Genomic DNA, 27,077 nt, shown 5'->3' with positions numbered 1-27,077 from the left:
GGAAAAGTAATTGTCATTGTGGTTATATGCCCAGCAATCTCAATAAATTTGATTCAAGTCTTGGCTGAACGCTTTTCTTGATATCACCTCTCTTCAATCCCAGAGCCCAGAGCAATGGGATGCTTTCCAGAGAAACAAGAGAACACAAGAATGTGTACTGTAGAAATACAGCATTTATTGACAGTCTTTTTTGTCGTCCATATTTCATCCTTTTATTTCCAACTTTTTTTCACACCTTTTCTGTTGTCTCCCTGTCTCTCTCCTTTTGTATTTAATAAATTAACTTCCTTTTAAAGATAAGATAGAGAAGCATTTCCCTTTGGTTTTATGCTCTCTTCTTCTTTCATCTTGTCGGTGTTGTCTTTCCCTGCTGCTCCTCTTTTACCTTACACTCACTGCTAGCTCATTTTTTCCTTGATTTTTGTAGGAAAGGAAGGGAAGTCACACTCCTGGATTTTTCCTTTCCTTTTATAGTCTCTCCTTCCCCCCCCCGGCCCCGCCACTTCCTGTCAGTATGGCTCAATTACATGATTTCAGAATTACTTTGCTCAAAGAGCACCCAACCAATAGGCATTTTAAGCCTTGACAATATTAACTGGCAGTCTCTAACGACAGACATTTTAAACTTTTTTTCACAAAGCATGCTGGAATAAGATACAGAGGGTACATGTTGTAACCTAGACTAACAGACATCCAGATCTCTTTCTCCTGCTCCGAGAAGTAAGGTCTCTAACTTCACACAAAACACACAGCAGACAAGTTTAACTAGCAGCATGTAACTAGGGATATGTTTACACAGCAAAGAAAAACCTGCAGCTGGTCTGTTCCAGCCAACTGAGGCTGATGGGGCTGTTTCATTGCTGTGTAGACTTCTGGGTTCAGGCTGGAGCCTGAGCTTTGGGACCCACCCACCTCACAGGGTCCTAAAACCCAGGCTCCAGCCTGAGCATGGAAGTCTAACACAGCAATGAAACAGCTCCACAGCCTGAGCCGGCTGGTACAGGCCAGTCGTGGGTGTCTCGTTGCTGTATAGACATATATTAGGTCAGCTCTAAATAATCTTGGGTGCTTAGAGGACCAAGTGCTGCTCCCAGCACAGAATGGAAAAACCTAGAGTGGAAAGGTCCTTCTTCCCTTCTTCTAAGTCTTTTCTCTTATTCCCTCCCCAGTCAACCCCTACCAATCCTGATCTTGCTATGCAATTTCCTGACACTGCTTCTCACAGTACTTCTCAGAAATTTGCAATCTGCCCACATAATAGTTTCACATGGGTGCTCTCCACCCCAAAGAGGTACTTCCTGTAGAGCTTAATATGCTATAATGATTTTTGGTAGCACTAGCCTGGTTTTAACATTCTATTACTGTAGAACAGGAACACCAGCATAAAGGGGGAATGGAAGGGTAACCAGTTTCACAAGAAACAATATTTTCAAAAGCCTCATTTCTATTAGAGAATTATGGAGTACAAAAAGGATGAAGTGGTTTGAAACATACCCAGTGCATTCTCCAATTCCTACATATTAAGAGAGGGTCACTGCACTCCCCCCTTGGTATGCCAACCTAGCTCTGCCCATTCCCACCAATTCTATTCTCAAATTTTTCTTTCCCTGCTTCATGCAACATGGTAACAGTATTATTGATATTAGCTGAAGATAAGGCTTTTACATGACGTATTTCATCCCTCTTGATCTGAGAATTCTGCTGGTCAGGATCCTCTCACTTCCTTCTCCTCCTCCATGTTAGATACAAATTTGAAAGTACATCGGTTCTCTTTGCTTGAAGTGCTTTGACTGCCAAATCTTTTCCGATTTAAACTGTTTTCCAGAATGTATGCAGTTATTCCACTTACAGCGTTTAGCCTGGCCCAGTGCACTATTGCAGACGAGCAAAAATATGCCGAATGGTTGTTCTATGCAACATAGAGGCAGCTGTCATCATTTACAAAGTTTAGTGCTTGGAGAAAAGTCAGCTGGTGCCGACAGTAGATCACAGGCTTCTCTTGTTTAAAAATTAACTTTTTGTCAATGCTTACATCCCTTTTCTGGACGTTCACATCATGACACTTCTTTTCCATCATCCTCACACACACTGCCTATTTTCTTACTCTGAGGCAGCTTGCCTTTTCTGTTGCTGGGCACCACTTTTCAAAGGCTGAAACAGGGAGGGGCAAGCCCATTTATCTTTGGCGACCTCTAGTAAGCCTTTGTGGATAGAAAGGCAAAATGTTCTCCCTCAAAACATAATAGTATGGAGTGTTTCTGGAAACAAGATTATAGGAATCTCTCCTTACATGCCTGAAAGGCCTTGGAGTTATCGCAATGAAAAGAAAGCAAAACAAGCAATGCAGAAACAGTACTTCACGCTCTAACAGTGAGTCTATAAAATAAACTGAGTTCAATTCCCAGGATGTTTGTGACCCGAAGAGCCCCTCAAAGCCTACTGGCAAAGGGTTCACCATCATGTAACAGTAACTATCAAGCCTGACAAATTCACTAGACCTAACACATTGCTGTCATGGTATTTATGTATAAAGAATGCCATGCAAGGCATCACATGAAAACTTGTATCATAAGTTGGTCATCAGAGTTACTGTGTGATATATGTAAGGGTAACAATTAAAAACTCGTAGGTACATACTAAGAATATGCCCACACCATGTAACCAGGCAGGGTTGGTAAGCATGTTTGTCCCAGGCAAAGGAATATGATCTGCTTAGGTCCTGAATGTAAACGGAGCAGGGAAAGTCAAAGCCAAGAAGAATTACATTTGCGACTGAAGTCAGCAGGAAAAGCAAGTTAACAAGAAGATAAGAAAAAGGACATGGCACCAGCACTCTTGCTGTTTGCTCCCCAGAATACTTTTCAAAGGTTTATTGGACTGTAAGAAGAAGAGGAAAAAAAAAAAAAACCCACATTGCGGTTTTCCACCACTGAGGGAACACAGAGATTTTATATCCATGAATAGTGGATTCCCAGCCTTGTGGGTTGGTAATGCTGAGAGGTAGCTTTAGGTGAGAAACTGCCTTATACAAGGATTGCAGCCTGTTAAGATTTAGTCACTAGAAAGCGTGTTATATCTGTTTTATTTGTAACCATTTTTGGTTTCTATTATCTTTGCTTAGTATCACTTAAATCTCTGTTCTTTTAACAATAAACTTACTCTTGGTTTTACTATAAATAAATCTCAGTGCAATATATTACAGCGTGAATCCTCAGATGATCTAACCCAGGGCTGGCTAACTTGTGGCTCTGGAGCCACGTGCGGCTCTTCAGAAGTTAATATGTGGCTCCTTGCATAGGTGCTGACTCTGGGGCTGGAGCTACAAGTGCCAACTTTCCACTGCTCAACCCCAGGCCCTGCTGCCACTCCACCCCTTACCCCAAGGCCCCCGCCCCTTCTTGCCCCCTCCCCTGAGCCTGCTGCATCCTTGTTCCTCCCCACTCCATCCCAGAGCCTCCTGTACACTGTGAAACAGCTGATCACAGCGGGCAGGAGGCATGAGGAGGAAAGAGGAGGTGCTGATCGGCAGGGCTGCCGGTGGGCAGGAGGTGCTGGGGGTGGTGGGGCTGCTGAGGGCTGCTGATGTATTACTGTGGCTCTTTGGCAATGTACATTGGTAAATTCAGGCTCAGGCTGGCCACCCCTGATCTAACCGGCTGATGTGTATACTGTCTCTTTGGAGACAGAGAACTTGGTAATTTCTGTGAGTGTCCAGTGACGGGCTGGGTACTGCAGGGGAACGCTCTTCAAGGAGGTTTAGGTATTAGAGTGCACCTGATCTTAATCTGCAAGACAAAGTAAAGGATGGCAGAGCTTCTGAAGAGATTGTCTGGAGGGCTATCAGACTGGAGTGTCAGGGAGTTGATGCATAGTTTAGCTCTAACTCTCGGGCTCTCTTCTCGGGCTGAGGCAGCAGGTAACAATGTGAGTCATACTCTTGAATGCTCTGAGAGAGCATCACAATGGCATTAAAATCTTCTAGGAGGATCTACCAAGATCCTCTAAGTATTTGATATAGAAGAACAGGTTAATGGTTCACGAAACTCAGTTGCAATTATGAAGTTGGTCTTGCCTTTTAATAGTGAATACAGCAGTTACCATTAAACTGTAAATATTTACCAAGCGTTGCCACACTGCAATATCAGATACTGCAATGATTTCATATACTCAGAAGAAGATATTACTGTGGAATCTCAAATACCACAATGCAATATTTGTTGGTAAATGCTGACTGTTTAATGATAACCAATATAGCCCCTATACAGTTGTAATCCCACAGTATAGAGCAAAGAGAAATCCAAGAGATAAAAATAACACAAGATCTGATTGAAGAAGTGCTCAGATCCCACTTGGTCTTGGGTGTAGAGTAAACATACATTGTTCTGGAGGTTAAATTAGAATTTTCATGAGGGGACTGTGGTATCAATCTTAAACTAAACTCAAACTTCCCTCTCTCAGCTTATGAGGTAGGGTTGACAAAGCAGACAAGAATTTGCAAAGTAAAGATATCTAGAGCCAAATTTTTCAAGTGGCTGCAACCCAGCCTTTACGATTTTTTCCAGGACTTGTGCATGAACAATTTTCTGTGTAAAATCCACCTTTTAGCTGACTTAAAAAAAAAAAAATGTACAGCTGTAGTTAGAGAAGCCAAGTTTGAATACTTGTTCCTCAGCATAAGGAGGTGTTGAAATGCTCATGACTGCTGGGCATTTGTATTTAATGGCTTCACTCAGTTGCATCAAGTCCTCTTCTAAGTAGACAGAGCAACACAAGCATAACAAAAACTGTATGTTGAGCTTATTGTCTTTGCTCCCTAAATCAGAGACTTTTAAAAACACTTATACCAAACAGATAACTTTTTCCACTGGGACAGAGAGAGAGAGAGAGAGAGAGAGAGAGAGAGAGAGAAAGCTGCAGCGAGCCAGTACCATAGCTAGTACAATTGCTATCAATACACACACTCTCAGGAGGACCATGAGGTCTCTCTCTGGGTCCAACAATGCACAGAAAGTAGGACACACTAATATCAAGTGCTTACCCATGGTTCATACTGGTCCCACCCCAAGAGTTATATTTCATGCTAGCATATCTGAGGGATGCGTGTGTGAAAATGTTTTTACACACACTCACACACTCCAAGATTTTTGGAATTTCTCATCTGACACTGAAAAAACTATCAATGAAGAGCAGTATCTAAACCCTGTCTCCTTATTTACAACTCAATACAAACATCCCAAAGCTACTCTCTTTCTCTAGGTACCGGCCCTTATGTCTGTAGTACCTGAGCACGTCACAGTCAGGGCATGTCTACACTCAAAACGCTGAAGCGGCACAAGTAGCAGGCCGTGAACCGTTGGTAGGACATGGAGCATTTGCTGGTGGTCTGTGCAGAGCTGGGTGGGCATGTCACTTGCCCTATCTTTTTACTTCCAGCTGCTTCTACAGAGTCTCTATTTATCTATTTTAGTTTCTTCTATAGCAGTGGTTTTCAACCTGGGGTCCCTGGGCTGTGTCTAAGGGGTCCGCGAAAGGTTGCTATTAACCTAGAACAGTGGTTTTCAACCTGTGGTCTGCAGACCGCTGGAGATCCACAGACTATGTCTAAGTTTTCCAAAGGGGTCCACACCTCCTTTTCAAATTTTTTAGGGTCCACAAATGAAAAAAGATTGAAAACTACAATTCTATTGCATTCATCACTGAAATTCTAAGTGTCAATCTTTGTTCTATAGATGAACCTGGATGCCTGTAAAAGCACCTAGAAAAAAGGAGGGAGAACCAGCATAGCTGTCCCTAAGGGTACCTAATTAAGAGGAGCAGGGATAGTAAGATTTGTTCTCAGGGAGTAGAGCTACCAGTGGCATTGTTTCTCATGTAAACAATTGCTGCAGTTACCATTAAGAAGTTGAGCAACTGTGAATAGGAGGGCTGGATGTCCGTGAGATACTCTATCAATATGTGGTCCCCATTATGAAAAAAGTCTGAGAGTCCCCAGATCTAGATAATTTATTCTAGGGCTCTGTGCAGGAAATCCAAGGACAAGAAAGGACTGGAAACAGAAAAATACATATAATTCACTTGTTGGGAGTCAGTTGGCTTCTTGAGAATTTATCAAATGTATCCACCGGTTGTTTCACATTTGATAAATTCTCAAGAATTTCACAACCAGTGGCATAGATATCAAGTCCTTATGGGTACATTTAACTTAACAGATAAGTGTATAATTTGTAAACTATGCATTTTCTCTCATGTCATTTTAAGAACAAAAAGTACTTACAATTCAGAAAGCCATTGAGTCATTTATTTAAGAATAAGCAAAACTTGGATCAAATAAGAGCTGTGAAAGTTCAATCTACAGATTTTTTTCTTATTGCTACAGATTTTAGCATTTAACAATTTCTAGCATTTCAGAGAAATAAAAGGAAATGAAAATAGGTAACATTAAAATCATTTAAAACCAGGAACTTTTATAGAAAGCTACTGTAAGAATCAAGAAAGTATTAGATGCATGTACTTCTTGACCTGGTCTTCTCAGAATGGACTAGAGGTCTAGCTGTGTCTACACTGACACACAAATACACAGCAAATCTCAGTAAAACCATCCGTCCTGGAGTGAAAGACTGCATACCCATATATTCACTCTCCCAAAACGCACACAGAGAAAACCAAAACAAAAGGATGAAAAAGGAAGCTCTCTGAATTTACTCATAGGAAATGTTTTTGTTTTACATCCAGTTTAAGCAGGCTTTTTAACATATAGTCAAACTAGAACGTTTTATGAAAGGTATGATGTATTCCGAGCGGATACTCTTCATATCCAATGTTGCTGTTAGCGCTAGGTGAAGTGTCTCATAATCCTAGAATGACAATCAGCCAAAAACGAATCCAATACACACTACTTTTGTCAAATAAAATAAAGCAGGCCAAACTGTCTCTGACTCAATACTTGAGAAAAACTTGGAGTCAGGATATCACCTGCCATGTTCCAGGTGGGCCTTGAGTGCTTGATTGGAGGGAAGGCTTTGAGCCGGGCCAACTGCTTCAAGCCAGCAGCCTTATAAAAAAGCAGCCAGTTGCGAACTCAGTGAGCAGCAGACAGAGGACAGGCAAACAGAAGGAGTTTGCCTGGGAGTTCGCTTTCCGGGGGAGTTCGCACAGAGTGGTGTGTTTTTTTGGTTTTTTTTGGCGCCTTTCAGGCTTCTGCGAGCCGTAAATACAACATCCGAAGAGGCTCTTAGAAGGAAGACAATATGGATAGTGACCGATCAGCTGTTGTGACCTGCACAGGATGTGCCATGTTTGTCTTTCTCCCAGAAGATAGAAGTGACTTCATCTGTACGAAGTGCACGCTGGTCTTCATATTGGAAGAGAAGATTAAAGGACTAGAGACCCTGGTACCAATCCTATGTTGCATCTATCCAGAAAATCTTCATTTTCTCTGAAGTCAGTGTTTGGTACTGCAGGCACAGTTGCTGAAGAATCAGAGAGGGCAACGCAGAATGGGGAAGAAAATTGGCAGCATGTGACCTCTAGAAGAAGAAGAGAAGAGAACCCACTACCCCCGATGCAGATAGAGGTAAGAAACCGTTTTCAGGCTCTCTGCACAGGTACTACAGCGGAGAATGGTTTGGAAGAGTCATCTGAGGGAAGGGATCAGAAGGAGACCCCATTGACTGGAAGGTATGGGATGCACTGTCCTAGGGATGGGGGTTCCATGACCACTACTCCCAAGATAGGGAGATGGCTGGTGGTGATCAGGGACTCCCTCCTAAGGGGGACGGAGTCGCCATCTGCCGTCCAGATGGGGAAACTCGAGAAGTGTGCTGCTTGCCTGGAGCTAGAATTCAGGATGTGACCGAGTGTCTGCCGAGACTGATCAAGTCCTTGGACTGCTACCTCTTCCTACTTCTCCATGTGGGCACCAATGATAGTGCCAAGAATGACCTTGAGCGGGTCACTGCAGACTATGTGGCTCTGGGAAGAAGGATAAAGGAATTTGAGGTGCAAGTCGTGTTCTCATCCATCCTCCCTGTTAAGGAAAAGGCCCAGATAGGGACCATTGAATTGTGGAGGTAAATGCATGGTTACACAGGTGGTGTCTGAGAGAGGGCTTTGGATTCTTTGACCATGGGATGTTGTTCCAGGAAGAAGGATTGCTAGAAAGAGATGGAATCCACCTAACAAAGAGAGGGAAAAGCATCTTCACAGGCAAGCTTGCTAATCTAGTGAGGAGGGCTTTAAACTAGGTTTGCCATGAGATGGTGACCTAAGCCCAGAGGTAAGTGGGGAAGTGGGATACCAGAAGGAAACATAAGGAGGAGGGTGAAACAGGGGAGGCCTCCTGATTCATACTGAGAAAATAGGGAAATTGGCTAGTTATCTCCGGTGCCTGTACACGAACGCAAGAAGCCTGGGAAACAAGCAGGAAGAATTGGAAGGCCTGGCACAGTCAAGGAACTATGATGTGATTGGAATAACAGATGTGGTGGGGTAACTTACATGACTGGAGCACCGCCATGGATGGGTATAAACTGTTCAGGAAGGACAGGCAGAGGAGAAAAGCTGAAGGAGTTGAACCGTATGTAAGAGAGCAGTATGATTGCTCAGAGCTCCAGTATGAAACTGGAGAAAAGTCTGTTGAGAGTCTTTGGGTTAAGTTTAGAGGCGAGAGCAACAAGAATGATATAGGGTGTCTGCTATAGACCACCAGACCAGGAAGATGAGGTAGATGAGGCTTTCTTCGGACAACTAACAGAAGTTTCCAGATCACAGGCCCTGGTTCTCATGGGGGACTTCAATCACCCTGACATCTGCTGGGAGAGCAATACCAGTAGTGCACAGACAATCCGGGACGTTTTTGGAGAGTGTTGGGGACAACTTCCTGATGCAAGTGCTGGACGAACCAACTAGGGGAAGTGCTCCTCTTGGCCTGCTGCCCACAAAATGGAAAGAATTGATAGGGGAAGTATAAGTGGGTGGCAACCTGGGCAGCAGTGACCATGAGATGGTCGAGTTCAGGATCCTGACAAAAGGAAGAAAGGAGAGCAGCAGAATACGGACCCTGGACTTCAGAAAAGTAGACTGACTCCCTCAAGGAACTGATGGGCAGGATCCCCTGGGAGGCTAGTATGGGGGAGAAAGGAGTCCAGGAGAACTGGGTTTATTTTAAAGAAGCCTTATTGAGAGTGCAGGAACAAACCATCCCAAAGTGCAGAAAGAATAGCAAATATGGCAAGCAACCAGGTTGGCTTAGCAGAGAAATCTTCGGAGAGCTTAAACACAAAAAGAAAGCTTACAAGAAGTGGAAACTTGGATAGATCACTAGGGAGGAGTATAAAAATATTGCTCAAGCATGCAGGAGTATAATCAGGAAGGCCAAAGCACAACTGGAGTTCCAGCTAGCAAGGGATGTGAAGGGTAACAAGAAGGGTTTCTTCAGGTATGTTAGCAACAAGAAGGTCAGAGAAAGTGTGAGACCCTTGCTGAATGGGGGAGGCAACCTAGTGACAGATGATATGGAAAAAGCTGAAGTACTCAATGCTTTTTTTTGCCTCAGACTTCACAAACAAGGTAAACTCCCAGACTGCTGTACTGGGCAGCACAGCCTGGGGAGGAGGTGAGAAGCCCTAAGTGGTGAAAGAATGGGTTAAGGACTATTTAGAAAAGCTGGACATGCACAAGTCCATGGGGCCAGATGCAATGCAACCGAGGATGCTGAGGAAGTTGGCTGATGTGATTGCAGAGCCATTGACCATTATCTTTGAAAACTCATGACGATTGCGAGAGGTCCTGGATGATTGGAAAAAGTCAGATACAGTGCCCATCTTTAAAAAAGGGAAGAAGGAGAATCCAGGGAACTACAGACCAGTCAGCCTCACCTCACTCCCTGAAAAAATCACGGATCCTTGAGGACCTGCTCCATTCTGAAGCACTTGGAGGAGAGGAAAGTGATCAGGAACAGTCAACATGGATTCACCAAGGGCAAGTCATGCCTGACCAACTTAATTGCCTTCTATGATGAGATAGTTGGCTCTGTGGACACGGGGAGAACAGTGGACGTGATATATCTTGACTTTAGCAAAGCTTTTGATAGGGTCTCCCACGTTATCCTTGCCAGCAAGTTAAAAAAGTATGGATTGGATGAATGGACTATAAGGTGGATAGAAAGCTGGCTAGATCATCAGGCTCAACGGGTAGGGATCAATGGCATGATGTCTAGTTGGCAGCCGGTATCAAGCGGAGTGCCCCTGGGGTCTGTGCTGGGGCTAGTTTTGTTTAACATCTTCATTAATGATCTGGATGATGGGATGGATTGCACCCTCAGCAAGTTCGCCAGTGACACTAAGCTAGGCAGAGAGATAGATACACTGAGCTCCAACCACTGCGAGCATCAGTGAAGGAAATTGCCTCATGTCCAGACAGACCTCATGTCAATAATCCCCTGTATTCTCCTCTTTCCTCCATGAGTTCTCCGTGAAAAAAAACAAAACAAAACAAAAACCTTTCTACATGGTAGGATTAGCGTGCAATTTTAGGGAAAATTTCCTAGCATAAACAAAGCCGCTGAGTTTCTGCAAATTCCTTGGGGTTCCTATTCTCATGTGTCTTGGGATTTGAAGAAACAGACTCATATCCTCAACCTCGTGCAATAAATTAAAGCAGCTGTTAGAAGGAGAACACACTTATTTTACAGCTCCTGTTTCAAGCCCTGTGTCTGCAGCAGATAACACCCAACACTAGTTTGCACTACATACACATTTGCAGGGCTTTCTTTGCAACCGTATGGGCTACAGCCTTTTCAAAACAAGATATCACTTGGATTTTGCAGATTCTGATATAACTGATGGGGCTGCCTCTTCTCAAGCAACAGGAGGCGGCCCCAACTTTTGCTGAAGGGTTGGAAGGGATGCTGGCCTATCAGACTCCTCTTGTGGAAAATGGGTAATTTCTGGTTGGGTTAGTGTGGGTTTAAATCTGGTCTGTTTGTTTGAATAGGTTTCCTCTGTAATACTTTTTACTCTATGATTAAATGTATGTGCTTGGAAAAGCTGTGTGGTCACTGCTAAATACCACTTTCATTATACTCTCCATCACTCATGAAGGAGGGGGTTTTCCCCACAGCACCCAGCTCTGGTTCCCGCCATCCCACTGGTTCCCAGTTCCCACAATCAGACTGTGGCCGCTTTCTGGTTGCGAGCAGGTCAGGACACCCTTCTACAATAGGGGAGGCAGTAACTAGCGGAACTGGATGGTGTAATGGCAGAACGCCCTCCCTGCTGGCATGATGGAGGGACGATAGGCCAGGCCAAATTTGAGTGGCGCTGCAACCTGGCACAGGGGGTCCTGCTGTTTCCTGTCTCTGCTTCCATTATGCTCCACCATAGACACAGGCTTCACCTCATAGGGAGCCCATGCACCAGGTTCCTCCTGGTCTTATGCTCCAGCTCCAGCCCACACCACCCAGCTCTGGTTACGTCAATATGTTTGGGACGTATGGAGGCACATGACTTTCTGAATTACACATGTGCAACCGACAGGGTTGTCAGCTAGTTATTATTATTGAGTGGCCCTGGGGAAACAAGTTTATTTCTACTTGTTACTCAAGTCATCAGATTCTGAAATAAGCATAGTCCCTTTGGCTGAGGGGACTTTTACCTTTGCTAGTCCCCACCTGTGTTTTTTGAATTATGTTTTTTAAGACTGATAAATGCATATATGTGGGAAAGCAAGAAAACAGAGCAGGAATCCACTGCTTACACATACTGGACTTTGTTCCATCTGTAGTAGCTGAGTAGATGTGAGTTAATAATGCAAAGAGATCTGTCCTTTAAATGCCTCACCACTGTCTCAAGTAAGCTCACTTTGCTTGGCAGCAGCTGTAGACAGCAAAAGCCAGTTTGCCAGAACATTGTTCACTCCCTTGAGGTCAGCTGCTGACAAAGTCATCAAATAAATCTTGGCCCAGCCAGGCGATAGTTTCTGCCTGAGTCATTTCATGTCTATCATCAGTGGTTATTAAAATGAGCTTCTTTTTCCTATTTCTTACAGAGTTTATTGAAACCAAAATGATCACCCCTTCTAGTGAATTATGAGGTTCTTATTTCACAATCCAGCATTGTCACTAAAATGGTCTGTTGTACATCAGGAGAACAGCATTTGAGGGTGTTATTACGAGTTTTAGGTAATTCATAAGGACTTCTGAGAGCAACATATTTTGCTTCCTAATGATTTTAGTGATTAAAAAAATCAGGGAAATGCCACTACCACCATTGGAAGTCACCCAATACTTGCTTTCAATTGCTTAGTAAGTGTCAAGAGTGTGATGTGGCACTTCTCCTATAATAAAAAGCCAAAGCAGAAAACTATCAATTCTGCTATAGCAATTAGAGACTGTAATTACAAATTATTATGCATAAATATTTTCATAAAAACTCATTCTTTAAAAGTGCTCTGTTGGTTAGTTATATACTGTCAAATTAAGTGATGAAATTATGTGCTTGGTGAACATGATCTTGGAGGGATGAAGAGAAATTTTGTTCCCATGGAAGATACACCGAAGAATTTTTATCCTATAGATTGTTTTCTCCGGGAGCCAGAGAATCATCTCCCTGAATAGGGATGAATTTTGTAGGCCTTTAGGCAGGAGAGAATTTGAACGCTTTCTGAAAGACCAACTGTTGATGCTGATATCATATTGATAGCAACAGATTCATGTAGCACTATCCAGCCTTTGAGGATTTGTTTTGTTTTCTACCTAGGAATTATTTTTAGCGTGCTCATCTACAAAAAAGTAGAACACAAAGCAGCAACAACATACTAATACTTTGCAATTATATGGCATTTTTCATCTAAAGATTTCACACAGCTTTACAAATCTATCCCAGTTTTGCATGAGGAAAGTGAGGCTCACACAGGTTAAAGCCAAAATTTTCAAACACGTTTTCTCGAAATTTGGGTACCCAACCAGACATAGCTAAGTCTTGATTGACAGAGGTGATAAGTACATGCAACTTCTACTGACTTCAACTGGAGTTGTGCATGCTTAATATCTCTGAAAAATCAGACCATAAGTGTTAAGGTAACTAAAAACTGAGCTAAGCAAATGTAGTGGATGTACTTGAACATTTTTGCCTATTTGCCCTACAATGAGCCAAGTAGCAGAGTAAGAAAGGAACCCAGGCCTCCTCACTCTCAGTACTCTGTTCTACTGCTTCCCCTCATAAAATCTCTGTTCTGAGAGATAATATCTACTGAGCATATCCAGTAGCAATGCTTCAACTTTCCAATTTTGCCTTTGATAACTAGATTGGAAACTACTGATACCACAGTAACAAAGAAATTTGAAAATCTGCTCTTACAAAGCAGTGAGTCTGGGAAAGGGCAAGATGGAACTGTACAATGGCCATCATCAGTGGATTTCAGGAAAGTGAGTGATCAGAGGGGATTAGAAATTTTATTTTCAGCTCTAAATGACAATTTATGTGTGGCAAAATATGGTTCTCCCTTTCTGAGCCCACAGGACATTGTACTCAACAAAATGGGTGCAGCAAAAGATCTTAAAAATAGAGATTAATTAGCTCTGAAAGTATGACACCACATTTCTGCTGAGTTACACAGAGTCTGTCCATAAGAATCATAGAACCATAGGGTTAGACGGGACCTCAAGGTTAATCTAGTCTAACCCCTTGCCAAGATGCAAGATTCGTTGTGTCTAGTAATCTCAGAGAGGAGTTAGCAAAAGATTCTGAATCTTATTCATAAAGTATTGCATATTACTGTATTTACCATAAGGAGACTACGAAAACCCATTTAGGTACCAAATTCCTGCCTGATGTATGGGAAAACACGGGGGTTTTCTTTAAAGCACTAAGTTCTACAACTAACTCCCCCCCTTCCCAAAATTAAACAAAATAAATAATAAACAAGTATATAATGTGATAGAATGATGTGGTTACAGCCTCTTTTTGGAAGATATCAGCATTTGCAACCTGTCACAGTATCTTGGCTTTTGTTGCTGAATTATGAACTTACAAATGCTGAAGGCAGGAAAAGGACTCCAAGTTCATAGGAACGTATCATCAGTTGGGTGCCGTTTTTCTCCAGGGCTCCCCAAGCAGCTTTGGAAAGATTGGCACTGCAAAGAGACAGACAGCAATTCAGTGTGGCACAATCTTCAAAGCAACAAAACACTCAAATACAACAGCTGCAACAACAATGTACTTGAATTAGAAGTAAAACCTTTCCCCATCCAGAAAGTCCTTTCACAAAGAGAATAATTAGGGCCTTGTTCCTCATTACTATTCCCTCAGTACAGTGGGGAACTCTGTAAGTGCCATATAACAGGGCAGTTGTGCAGTACATATATGGATAAGTACTATGTATTATGAAATTCAATATGAATTTAGTATAGTTGACGCTCCCAGATTCACAATGTGCAAATAACCAACTTCAGCCTTTGCATTATTACCTGGGAACCTGAATAAGGAATCGTGAATAACCAACCAAATTTGGCCTTTTCCCTTATCTATCATCCTTGGAGATGAAAGGATCATTCCCTAATTGGGACTACTTTACATTTCTTGAGACATTTATTATCGAATACGTATGGAAAATTAATAAAGCATAAAGCATTTTTCCTCATTGACATTTTCTCCTTTGATAAACTCCATGAAGATTTATTACTTTATAAACAAATAATTTTTAAAGCAAATGTTACATTATACTTTCAGCCCATAGTGTCCCTGCTCCCTTATCAGCCAGAGAATAGCTCTCAATTTGAATCTGAATCAAAAAAAATATATGCGGTTCTGTCAAGGTTCCTTCCCCACTCTGAACTCTAGGGTACATATGTGGGGACCTGAAAGAAAAACCCCCTAAGCTTATTTTTACCAGCTTAGGTTAAAACTTCCCCAAGGTACAAACTATTTTACCTTTTGTCCCTGGACTTTTTTGCTGCCACCACCAAGCGTCTAACAAATATAACAGGGAAAGAGCCCATTTGGAAACGTCTTTCCCCTCAAAATCCCCCCAAGCCCTACACCCCCTTTGCTGGGGAAGGCTTGATAAAAATCCTCACCAATTTGCATAGGTGAACACAGACCCAAACCCTTGGATCTTAAGAACAATGAAAAAGCAATCAGGTTCTTAAAAGGAGATTTTTAATTAAAGAAAAAGAAAAAGAATCACCTCTGTAAAATCAGGATGGTAAATACCTTATAGGGTAATCAGATTCAAAACATAGAGAATCCCTCTAGGCAAAACCTTAAGTTACAAAAAGACAGAAAAACAGGAATCTACATTCCATTCAGCACAACTTCTTTTATCAGCCATTTAAACAAAACAGAATCTAATGCATATCCAACTAGATTGCTTATTAACTCTTTACAGGAGTTCTGACCTGCATTCCTGCTCTGGTCCCGGCAAAACACAACACAGACAGAGAGAACCCTTTGTTCCCCCCCCCCCCCCCCACTCCAGCTTTGAAAGTATCTTGTCTCCTCATTGGTCATTTTGGTCAGGTGCCAGCGAGGTTGTCTTAGCTTCTTAACCCTTTACAGGTGACAGACTTTTTCCTCTGGCAGGAGGGATTTAAAGGTGTTTACCCTTCCCTTTATATTTATGACAGGTTCCATTATCAGAATCTGTTCCAATAAAGAAATACAAGGCTTCACATTAAATTTGAACTGATAAACACATTAGTAAATGCCTTCTAGCGGGTGGGAGGAGAGGAGAGGAGGGAGATTGATTTTGCATTAGTGATCTGAGTTGGCTGGATCAGTACCTAGTTTGGAACATAAGAGCTGACATATTGGGTCAAACCAATGGTCCATCTAGCCCAGTAACTTCTGTCTGACAGTGGCAGTCCCAGAGCTTCACGAGGAATGTACAGAAAAGGGCACTGAAGAATCCTCACCAAACAAGGAAGGAATTTAAAAAGCCATTATACAAAAACTGAAAACAAGTGCTTCTCTAATATTTTGACCGCTAAGGATATGGACATGAATATTATGTAGAAGATATGCTGACAAACATTAATCTATTTTCTTCTATTAATCTTTTGTCTTTGTGAAAATAAAGACTGTTTTCCTGAAGATAGGCTTGAGAAGAAATTTTATAGCTTGGGAAATGAGTAAACCATATTTCATCTTGAGTATTTGTCCACATGGATCCCTCTTTTGGTGCTCACGCATGCGAGACTGGATTCTTTTGGCCAGCAGGGTCCATTGGGGCCACATCCCTACAGGTCCTCCCACCACCCAAGGGTATAAAAGGGCAGGCGCAGTCCCTACTGTCCCTCAGTTCTTTCTTACCACCCATGGCAGCAAGACTGAACCACTGCACTGTCCGTCTGCTTTCCTAGAAACCAGTAAAGAAAAACTAAACCACTGTCCTAAAAATCCAGAGATTAAATCTTGCCCCTCATATGACTTTCTATACTACTAAGTGATGGGCATTCTAGGTGCTTTTTTGTTTAGGCAAGGGGCATATTCCAGAATGTTGCTCCATCTGCCACTCATTTTCCAAAGGCCTATGAAGCCCAACTGAGATTATTCCTTCCTGAGTGCTCCAGGAAGGCCTCTTTGAACACAGAAAGGAAGGATGTAACAAAGGCACAGTCCCCTGCCCAGTCCCTCTTAATGAGCACCCTGGAGAGCCATGATTCTACCCCAAGCTCCAGGGAAACATTGGACCCCAGTCATGGGCTTCAATCTCTGTCGCAATAGCTTCGGAAAGGTGCAGGAGGGATCATCACTCCAGAGTTGAGTTGAGACATAGGTCACCCTCCCCCCAAGCCCCATAAAAAACAGATACAAAAATCACCATAGGTCTCATTCTTCTCAAACTCAAAGGGAAGCCAACATCCTGAGAAAGAACCCTCTGGTGCTTTGGTACCAACTATTAAACAGGTGCCTATAGTATCTCCACTGCACCTCTGGATCATCCTTCTTCTGGTAGTTACCTCCTCACTAGCCAGTTCCTCAGCACCATCCCTATTGGCACCTAGGGCACACGTGTGTACTGGGTGATTTAGCTGTGGGCCCCAATACAGGACTCACTTTGCTGGATAGGCTGAAAGGTGCTGGTCAGACTACTGGTCACTGAGATCTCGGTAACACAAACAAAATAGGTAATACCAACTCTATCGCCTACTTGAGTATAAGTGACATCAGAGTGCCTTAATATGCCTGAAAGGGTAGCCTCACCTGTGGAGATGGTGTGTTCCTTCTCATCCTCCCCATCGGTGTACAGGAGGGTTCCTTTCCCACTCACCCTCCTATCCCTTCAAGGGGATCACAATGGGAATCCAGGAGGGACTCTAGGGACTGCTCTCAGCAGGAAAAGGCATGGACCTCAGAGACCAGCCCCCAAGTATCCTTCTCTGCTTCTGTCAGTCCAAGATTCATGTGCCTATCAACCTTGGCCCTACTAGGCACCCTGGGGTATGCAACCCCCATACTTGCAAGCCAGTAGCTACTGCCCCCACTCCCAGGGCTAGATCCTCTTCTCCAAAGAGGCAATATAGATCTTTCCAGCCAGGCCAATTAATACAGCCTCAGATACTAAAGAGATGGGAGGAAGAGAGACACGTACACCAGGCAGATGAGGGAGAACAATTAATCCCGGCCACAATTCCCTTATCCTTCCCTAATGAGGCAGTGAACCCCCCAAGGTCTTCTCCAGTTGATGATTTTAAGGCATTCCAACATATTAAACGCATGGCAGAGGCTCTTGACATAACAGTGGAGGAGGTGCAAGAGAAACCACACAAACTGCTAGACATTCTGTACTCTCCCTTCCTTGCTTGGTAGGTTGGCCATACTGATAAATAAGGGGATTACTGGAGCTTCCAAAAGACCTCCTGCATCAATTCAAGCCATATCCAAATGTTCTGACAAAAAGTTATCAAGCCCCTTCCAAAGGATTTGAGTACTTTTATTCTCCCCCTGTAACAAGGATCTCTTGTTGTAGCTACTCTCCAGGGATCCAAATCCTAAACAAGGGCTTCCCAAATCAACACTTAGGGAGAAAGACCTTAAAGCTGGACCTATTTGGATGAAGGCTGTTTCTCAGCCAGCCTCCAGATGCATAGCTAATTACCAATCGCTTCTTAGAAAATTTAATTATTTACATTAGTGTCAGTTTATGAACAGGTTTATTTTGGAACACAGGGAAAAACTAAAATCTATAATGAATGAAGGGCAGCTGTGTGAAAATGAAAAGATAATTTAAAGAAAGCTGATTAGGCTCCTAGGTGAACTGGTTCAAATCCACACAGATTCTCTATGATTCTGACAATAAAACAAATTATTGAAACAAATAAGACTCACCACACAACAAAAATACTAACCCAGGAACCTATCCTTGCAAAAAAGCCCGTTGCCAACTGAGTCCATATATCTATTCAGAGGACACCATCATAGGGCCTAACCACATCAGCCACACTATCAGAGGTTCGTTCACCTGCACATCTACCAATGGGTATATGCCATCATGTGCTAGCAATGCCCCTCTGCCATGTACATTGGCCAAACCGGGCAGTCTCTAAGTAAAAGAATAAATGGACACAAAGCAGATGTCAAGAATTATAACATTCAAAAACCAGTCGGAGAACACTTCAATCTCTCTGGTCACTCAGAAACCTAAAAGTCGCAATTCTTCAACGAAAAAAACTTCAAAAACAGACTCCAACGAGAGACTGCTCAATTGGAATTAATTTGCAAACTGGACACCATTAATTTAGGCTTGAATAAAGACTGGGAGTGGATGTGTCATTACACAAAGTAAAACTATTTCCCCATGTTTATTTCCCTCCCCCCTACTGTTCCTCACATGTTCTTGTCAACTGCTGGAAATGGCCCACCTTGATTATCACTACAAAAGGTTGTTTTGTTTTTTTTCCCCTCTCCTGCTGGTAATAGCTCACCTTTCCTGATCACTCTTGTTACAGTGTGTATGGTAACACTCATTGTTTCATGTTCTCTGTGTATATAAAATCTCCCCACTGTACTTTCCACTGCATGCATCCGATGAAGTGAGCTGTAGCTCACGAAAGCTTATGCTTAAATAAATTTGTTAGTTAGTCTCTAAGGTACCACAAAGTATTCTCTTTCTTTTTGCGGATACAGACTAACACGGCTGCTACTCTGACTCCTTTTTATAATTTACAGATAAGCAACCCTTATAAATCCTAAAAAAAAAAATCAAAGAGGTTCTATCTACTTGGTTATAAACACTACTATTGGGGGAATTCTGCACCAAAAAATTAAAAATTCTGTATATTGTATTTATCAAAATAACGCAATATAATCATGCCAGTTATAATTATTTTGGTAATTTATTTCAAAATATTTGTCAGCAAGTATGTCTGTAACAATACAGACCTCCCCGCCCAAAAAAAGGTTTTTTTTTCTTGTTTTTGTTTTTTTTACAAATAGATTCCTTACTAGGCATATTAATACAGAACTCTGTAATTCACTTAAATTATAACACAGAACAGTATTTCCTGCACCTGTCAGAAGCAGTGCAAAGGCTGTGGGGAGTCAGGGGTAACAGAAGAGCTGAGGGAGAGAGAAGGAGCCTAGGAGTGAACCTGGAGGTTGTTGGGTGTGGGTGGGAGGTTTTTCTTGGGGGGGGGGGGGGGGGAATTGTTAGGGTGTTGGAAAGTCTCCCCCAGGCAGATCCTGGCTGACCCCAAGCCTCTCCCATTCAGTCAGGCACATCTGCCCCTGTCCCCGCACCCCTCCTCCCCATGGGTCTCTGGAGTGCCGCCTTCCCCATCTCCAACAGTCACCCCACTAGCTCCTGAGCCCATGCTCCAGTCTGTCCCCCCACTTGCCATTCTGAACCCCTGTCTGTGACCCCCCCCCCCCAGCAGCCCTGTGTGGCTCACTTTGTCCTAACCTAGCTCTGCTAGAAGGATGCTGTGATGAACTCTACTTCTGGGGGAATTCTGCAACACTGGGCATAGAATTTTGTATTTTCCCACATAAAATACATTTTGCCTCAGAAGTGCTGCAGTTCCGCCTTTTGCCCACCAGAGGCTGCTGTGGTGCTAGAACAGCCAGCATGAATGTCTGTTCTGGTGGCACAGCTGCCTCTGTTGGACAAACGGCAGAACAACAGCACTTCTTAAGCAAAAGGTTTTTTATGCAGGAAAATACAAAATTATGCAAGACAGATGAATTCTGCACATCCGCAGAAGTGCAGAATTTCCCCAGGAGTAAAACACCCAGCAAGAAACTCACAGCAATACAATCAGAATTTAGCTGGTTGAGTATTTTAATATTGAAATAAATTAAATATTCCTTCTAAGATTTCAAGATTAGGTTTACAAGAAGTGGAAGTTTGGACAAATGATCAGGGAGGAGTATAAAAATATTACTCAGGCATGCAGGAAGGCCAAATCACACTTGGAGTTGCAGCTAGCAAGAGATATTAAGAGTAACAAGAAGGGTTTCTTCAGGTATGTTAGCAACAAGAAGGTCAGGGAAAGTGTGGGATCCTTGCGGAATGGGGGAGGCAACCTAGTGACAGAGGATGTGGAAAAAGCTAACATACTCAATGCTTTTTTTGCCTCTGTCTTCACGAACAAGGTCAGCTCCCAGACTACTGCACTGAGCAGCACAGCATGGGGAGAAGGTGAACAGCCCTCTGCGGAGAAAGAAGTGGTTCAGGATTATTTAGAAAAGCTGGACGATCACAAGTCCATGAGGCCGGATGCACTGCATCCGAGGGTGCTAAAGGAGTTGGTGGATGTGATTGCAGAGCCATTGGCCATTATCTTTGAAAACTCATGGCGATCGGGGGAGGTCCCGGATGACTGGAAAAAGGCTAATGTAGTGCCCATCTTTAAAAAAGGGAAGGAGGAGGATCTGGGGAACTACAGGCCAGTCAGCCTCACCTCAGTCCCTGGAAAAATCATGGAGCAGGTCCTCAAGGAATCAATTTTGAAGCACTTCAAGGAGAGGAAAGTGATCAGGAACAGTCAGTCAGCATGGATTCACCAAGGGTAAGTCATGGCTGACTAACCTAATTGCCTTCTATGACAAGATAACTGGCTCTGTGGATGAGGGGAAAGCGGTGGATGTGTTATTCCTTGACTTTAGCAAAGCTTTTGATACCGTCTCCCACAGTGTTCTTGCCGGCAAGTTAAAGAAGTATGGGCCGGATGAATGGACTATAAGGTGGATAGAAAGCTGGCTAGATTGTCAGGCTCAACAGGTAGTGATCAATGGCTCCATGTCTCGTTGGCAGCCAGTATCAAGTGGAGTGGCCCAAGGGTTTGTCCTGGGGCCAGTTTTGTTCAATATCTTCATTAACGATCTGGAGAATGGCGTGGATTGCACCCTCAGCAAGTTTGCAGAGGATACTAAACTGGGAGGAGTGGTAGATACGCTGGAGGGTAGGGATAGGATACAGAGGGACCTAGACAAATTAGAGGATTGGGCCAAAAGAAATCTGATGAGGTTCAACAAGGACAAGTGCAGACTCCTGCACTTAGGACAGAAGAATCCCATGCACAGCTACAGACTAGGGATCGAGCAGCTAGGCAGCAGTTCTGCAAAAAAGGACCTAGGTGTTGCAGGGCATGAGAAGCTGGATATGAGTCAACAGTGTGCCCTTGTTGCCAAGAAGGCTAATGGCATTTTGGGCTGTATAAGTAGGGGCATTGCCAGAAGGTCGAGGGACGTGATTGTTCCCCTCTATTCGACATTGGTGAGGCCTCATTTGGAGTACTGTGTCCAGTTTTGGGCCCCACACTGCAAGAAGGATGTGGAACAATTGGAAAGAGTCCAGCAGAGGGCAACAAAAATGATTAGGGGGCTGGAGCACATGACTTATGAGGAGAGGCTGAGGGAACTGTGATTATTTAGTCTGCAGAAGAGAAGAGAAGAATGAGGGGGGATTTGATAGCTGCTTTCAACTACCTGAAAGGGGGTTCCAAAGAAGATGGATCTAGACTGTTCTCAGTGGTAGCAGATGACAAAACAAGGAGTCATGGTCTCAATTTGCAGTGGGGGAGGTTTAGGTTGGATATTAGGAAAAACTTTTTCACTAGGAGGGTGATGAAGCACTGGAATGGGGAGGTGGTGGAATCTCCTTCCTTAGAGGTTTTCAAGGTCAGGCTTGACAAAGCCCTAGCTGGGATGATTTAGTTGGGGATTGGTCCTACTTTGAGCAGGGGGTTGGACTAGATGACCTTCTGAGGTCCCTTCCAACCCTGATATTCTATGTTCAATATTTTCTTTTTCTATAAACAGCAAGCCTTACACCTCAGCTTCCCTGTTAGACAATGACAGCAGAGAAATTTCATAAGTGATCTCTACCAAGACTTCTCCCCCATCCTGCCCCAATTTTGACCTAAGTTTGTAAGTTACTTCTGTTAACAGTGAGGAAAATCATAGAATGATGCCCAATTTAAACTACAGTAGGGAAAAATGAGAACTTGTCTCTAGTAAATCTTTTGAACTACCGGTTAGAGTTTATAATCCACACTCAGTTTGACTGTATTAGTTTATACTATCAAGAGTGAATAGAGTTGAATATGCTGATGTTCCATACGGATCTCTTGCTAAGGAGAGGGTCTCATCAGGAGCAAGCACAACATACAATAGTAGCAAGCAACCCCATAGCATTAGCTAATATTAGCTTGTATCATTGCTGACACATACACACGTCCTCAATATTTCACATGTAAATTCTGTTCTAGTTAAAGAAGCGTCCACTATTTTGAATTTCACTCCAGAACTAAATCACTGTCTCTCTGCAGCAGTGACTTTCAGCAGCATTCTTTGAAATACACCAAGTTTTCACTAGAATATTGGACCTTCAGTGGAGACATACATACTGGCTAACATTTCTCCGTTTCACTGACCACCACATTTTTTACGTAAACTTTTTTAAAATTTCCCTTTGAGCATACTATTTAAATCAGGCCAAGCTGAACAAATATTAATACCCTCCTCCCCAAATACAACACCCCCCACCAAAAAAAACATCAGAAACACATTTGTGTGGAGACTTGGGGCCTGGAATATTAAAACTCCGAGTAATGAAATCATCAATGACAATATTTGGACATGACTAGCTATTAGCAACTCAGCATGTATACAGCCCAATGCGCTGAAGAGATATATGCTTCAAACGAAACAAATACAGATTTCATCTACTTGACAAATTAATATTCCCAAAGATTTTAATCATGGTACAGAATAACATCACAATTTCTTATTTATGTTAGCCTAATGTGCTCCTTTCAACTTACTTTTATTCATAAAACTACTTTCTACCTTATCTTAATTGATCCAGTCCCTGGGATGACTGCCCTCTGTGTAGCAAAACAGGAAATTTTCTACAAGAAGATTTAAAAAGAGGCTATAATTTCAATGGATAAATACTAATATTTATTTTAAGACTTCTAAAGATTTAAATATTCACAGTTGCTTAAATCCCATAATTTCGTGCATTTTTCAATTTTTATCGAAATTTTCACTGTTGCAGGAAATTATGGTAAGAGGCCTGACAATTTTTTCATGACAGTGGATGCTGAGATTCAAAAAGTTAAAGCTTTATCACCATTAAGACAAAAATTGTCAACATCATCAAAATATTGGGGCTGTCATGTGATTAAAAAAATTAATTGCAATTAATCTTGCCGTTAAATAAAATACGATTTATTTAAATATTTTTGGATGTTTTTTACATTTTCAAATATATTGATTTCAATTACAACACAGAAACAAAGTGTACAGTGCTCACTTTATATTTATTTTTTATTACAAATATTTACACTAAAAAAGTAGTAGTATTTTTTCAATTCACCTAATACAAGTACAGTAATGCAATCTCTTTATCATGAAAGTTGCACTTACAAATGTAGAATTATGTACAAAAAATAACTGCACTCGAAAACAAAACAATGTAAAACTTTAGAGCTGAGAAGTCCACTCAGTCCTACTTCTTGTTCAGCCCATCGCTCAGACAAACAAGTTTGTTTACATTTGCAGGAGATAATGCTGCCCGCTTCTTGTTTACAATGTCACCTGAAAGTGAGAACAGGCGTTTGCATGGTGCTGTTGTAGCTGGCGTCACAAGATATTTACATGCCAGATGCAGTAAAGACTAATATGTCCCTTCATGAGTCAACCTCCATTCCAGAGGACTTGCTTCTACCACCATTCCAGAGGACATGCGTCCATGCTGATGACAAGTTCTGCTCGATCACGATCCAAGGAAGTGTGGCCAGCTGCATGTTCATTTGCATCATGCGAGTCAGATGCCACCAGCAGAGGTTGATTTTCTTTTTTGGTGGTTCGGGTTCTGTAGTTTCCTCAGAGTATTGCTCTTTTAAGAGTTCTGAAAGCATGCTCCGCACCTCATCCCTCTCAGATTTTGGAAGGCACTTCAGATTCTTAAACCTTGGGTCGAGTACTGTAGCTATCCTTAGAAATCTCACATTGGTACCTTCTTTGCGTTTTGTCAAGTCTACCGTGAAAGTGTTCTTAAAATGAACATGTGTTGGGTCATCATCTGAGACTGCTATAACATGAAATACATGGCAGAATGCAGGTAAAACAGTGAAGGAGACATACAATTCTCCCACAAGGAGCTCTGTCATGAACTTACTTAATGCATTTTTTTTTTTAAACTAGTGTTATCAGCATGGAAACATGTCTTCTGGAATGGTGGCCGAAGCACGAAGGGGCATATGAATGTTTAGCATAGCTGGCATGTAAATACCTTGCAATGCTGGCTACAAAAATGCCATGTGAACACCTGTTCTCACTTTCAGGTGATATTGTAAACAAGAAGCGGGCAGCATTATCTCCTGCAAATCTAAACAAACTTGTTTGTCTTAGCAATTGGCTGATGAAGTAGGACTGAGTGGACTTGTCAGCTCTACAGTTTTACATTGTTTTGTTTTTGACTGCAGTCTTGTAACCAAAAAAACCCCTGACATTTGTAAGTTGCACTTTCATGATAAAGAGATTGCACTACAGTACTTTCATGAGGTGAATTGAAAAATACTATTTTTTTAATCATTTTACAGTGCAAATATTTGTAACACAAACAATAATAAAGTGAGCACTGTACACTTTGTATTCTGTGTTGTAATTGAAATCAATATATTTGAAAATGTAGACAAACACCCAAAAATGTTTAACAGATTTCAATTAGTATTCTCTTGTTTAACAGTGCAATTAAAACTCTGATTAATCGCGATCAATTTTTTAATCATGGTTAATTTTTTTGAGTTAATCACGTGAGTTAACTGTGATTGACAGCCCTACAAAATACACAAAGCAAATCAATAAATCAAACTCTAGTAAGTTCTCAAGCAGTATTTCTCTTAATTAACATGTTTTTGTAAATTTTGATCATCAATGGACTTTTTTGTGGATTTGTGCATGCACAGTGAAATTGACATTTACCAATAAAATCTAATTATTCCAAGCCTACCTATTGTTTCTCTTCCAAAGGAGGCAAAAGTTAAATGAAAGCTGCAATTAAATAAGGTATTTCCAAAATTAGTCTATTTTTTCTACTTTTTCCAGGGGCCTGTTGCATAAGAGAATGGTCAAAGCTCACACAGCATTTCTGAGGTTGCAAGTTTGCTTCCATGGACTTTTTTATTTTATTAACAAAAATAATCTCAAAGCAATGGTTAAGGGGTTAAGTGATCCATTTTACTGTTTGCAGAAAAATTCTTATACTATGCAGCATTGCCAAAAATAAGTCATGGCCCAAAAAAAAAATCATTAGATTGGCTAAAAAATGAGATATTTTTAATAGATTTTAGGTTGTTTTTGTTTTCTGAGTCTTTAGAATAACTTGAAATCACCACCTTAGTGTTTCTCCATAACCATAAGAGATAGAAACTTCTTTTAAAAATACCTCCTACCTCTCCCGACACACATACAACCACACCCAAAGCGAACACTATCAAATCCCTAGACTCCAGCTTCTAAGGCGAGAAGGAAAATAACTTGAGACTCAATAAAATCTCAAGAGTTAGCAGCACTGACATTGTTTTCCTACCAAGATTATATTTTTAAATTACAGACACATTGGAAAGTAGCCTCTCTTGAAATTGGCCAATTTAAGAAAATTCATAGACAGCATCCCATTAAACCTGTTCCCAAAATTATCCTAAACTGCTCAGCCAGAGATTTATTAGTATAAACAAATAAACCAAACCGGTTTAGATTTGCTCAGAATCGGTTCTCATCAATGTCAATGAGATTTATCTCTGAAATCATTGGGAACAGAATTAGGGCAATGCTGGGTGCTTCTGAAAAATCCTATTGTCCATTTCCAAAGAACATGCACTCAAACCAGGACTGAATTTCGACGCTATTGATTAGCCACTGTCCAAAAGATTGAACTGAACGCTGCCTCACACAAACACAGATCTGGAAACACTGATAACATCGGGGAAGCATACATACAATTATATCCTGTGCTAGGACCGAAAAATCCTTTGCCTCCTTTGATGAGGATGACCAGAAAAGCTATTCTCTTATATATACACAAATGAATTTCTCTAGTTTTAGAATCAGTTTCGTTAACTGGATACATTCTCTCTGGGGGTTGGCTGGAGTAGAAGCTTTGCTATCTATTGCTCTGCAAGGGCAAAAGACTCTAATGATCTATTATTTTGCTTTCCAAATTTAACAATAGTCACAGAAAAAATAAAAGGAGCATCATGACCGGAAATCTGAAAGAGGCATTAAAGAGGAAGAAACTCCCATCCGTGAGTTGGTATTTGAGATTGTTCCTATGCCTTCTAGTCCCTTCAAAAGTCCCTACCTTCTGTATTTGACATACCTCAAAAAAGAGTACCTTGTAGTACAGGTTAATTTATAGCTCAAAAAGTCCTTTTCCTCATTACAACTTTATACCAATCAATAGTTGTTTGTTTGTTTTTAATAAAAATGAGAAGTTAAAAGCCACAAGACTTCGGGTAATTATAGTGAAAGTGGAAATCACTTTGATGCCACTCCAGTAAAGAATTTTTTTTTTTAAATAAGACAGTTACCAATCAGCTGCTGCTTTAGTGCTTCAGCTGAAAGCAAGTG

General features: G+C 41.8%; 1 protein-coding gene across 3 annotated transcripts in view; it reads right to left on the bottom strand.

The window, feature by feature from the left end:
• The window catches only part of TDP1 (tyrosyl-DNA phosphodiesterase 1), a 107,309-nt gene that overhangs the window by 24,925 nt on the left and 55,307 nt on the right, over positions 1-27,077 (bottom strand). The window contains exons 14-15 of one of the 3 annotated variants that reach the window (XM_043548123.1): positions 23,289-23,350; positions 14,031-14,131 (exon numbers count right to left, since the gene is read on the bottom strand). In XM_043548123.1, coding sequence (XP_043404058.1) covers positions 23,290-23,350 — 61 coding nt within the window. In that variant the 3' untranslated portion in view covers positions 14,031-14,131; position 23,289. Of the gene's footprint in view, positions 1-14,028; positions 14,132-23,288; positions 23,351-27,077 lie in introns of those variants that run through there. The other 2 variants (XM_037900817.2, XR_005225578.2) reach the window with 2 other exon arrangements.

This window comes from Chelonia mydas, chromosome 6, assembly GCF_015237465.2.
Source record: "Chelonia mydas isolate rCheMyd1 chromosome 6, rCheMyd1.pri.v2, whole genome shotgun sequence".
Taxonomy (NCBI): Eukaryota; Metazoa; Chordata; order Testudines; family Cheloniidae; genus Chelonia; species Chelonia mydas.
Note: the sequence above shows the minus strand (reverse complement) of the source record. Positions and strands in the feature narration are given on the sequence as shown.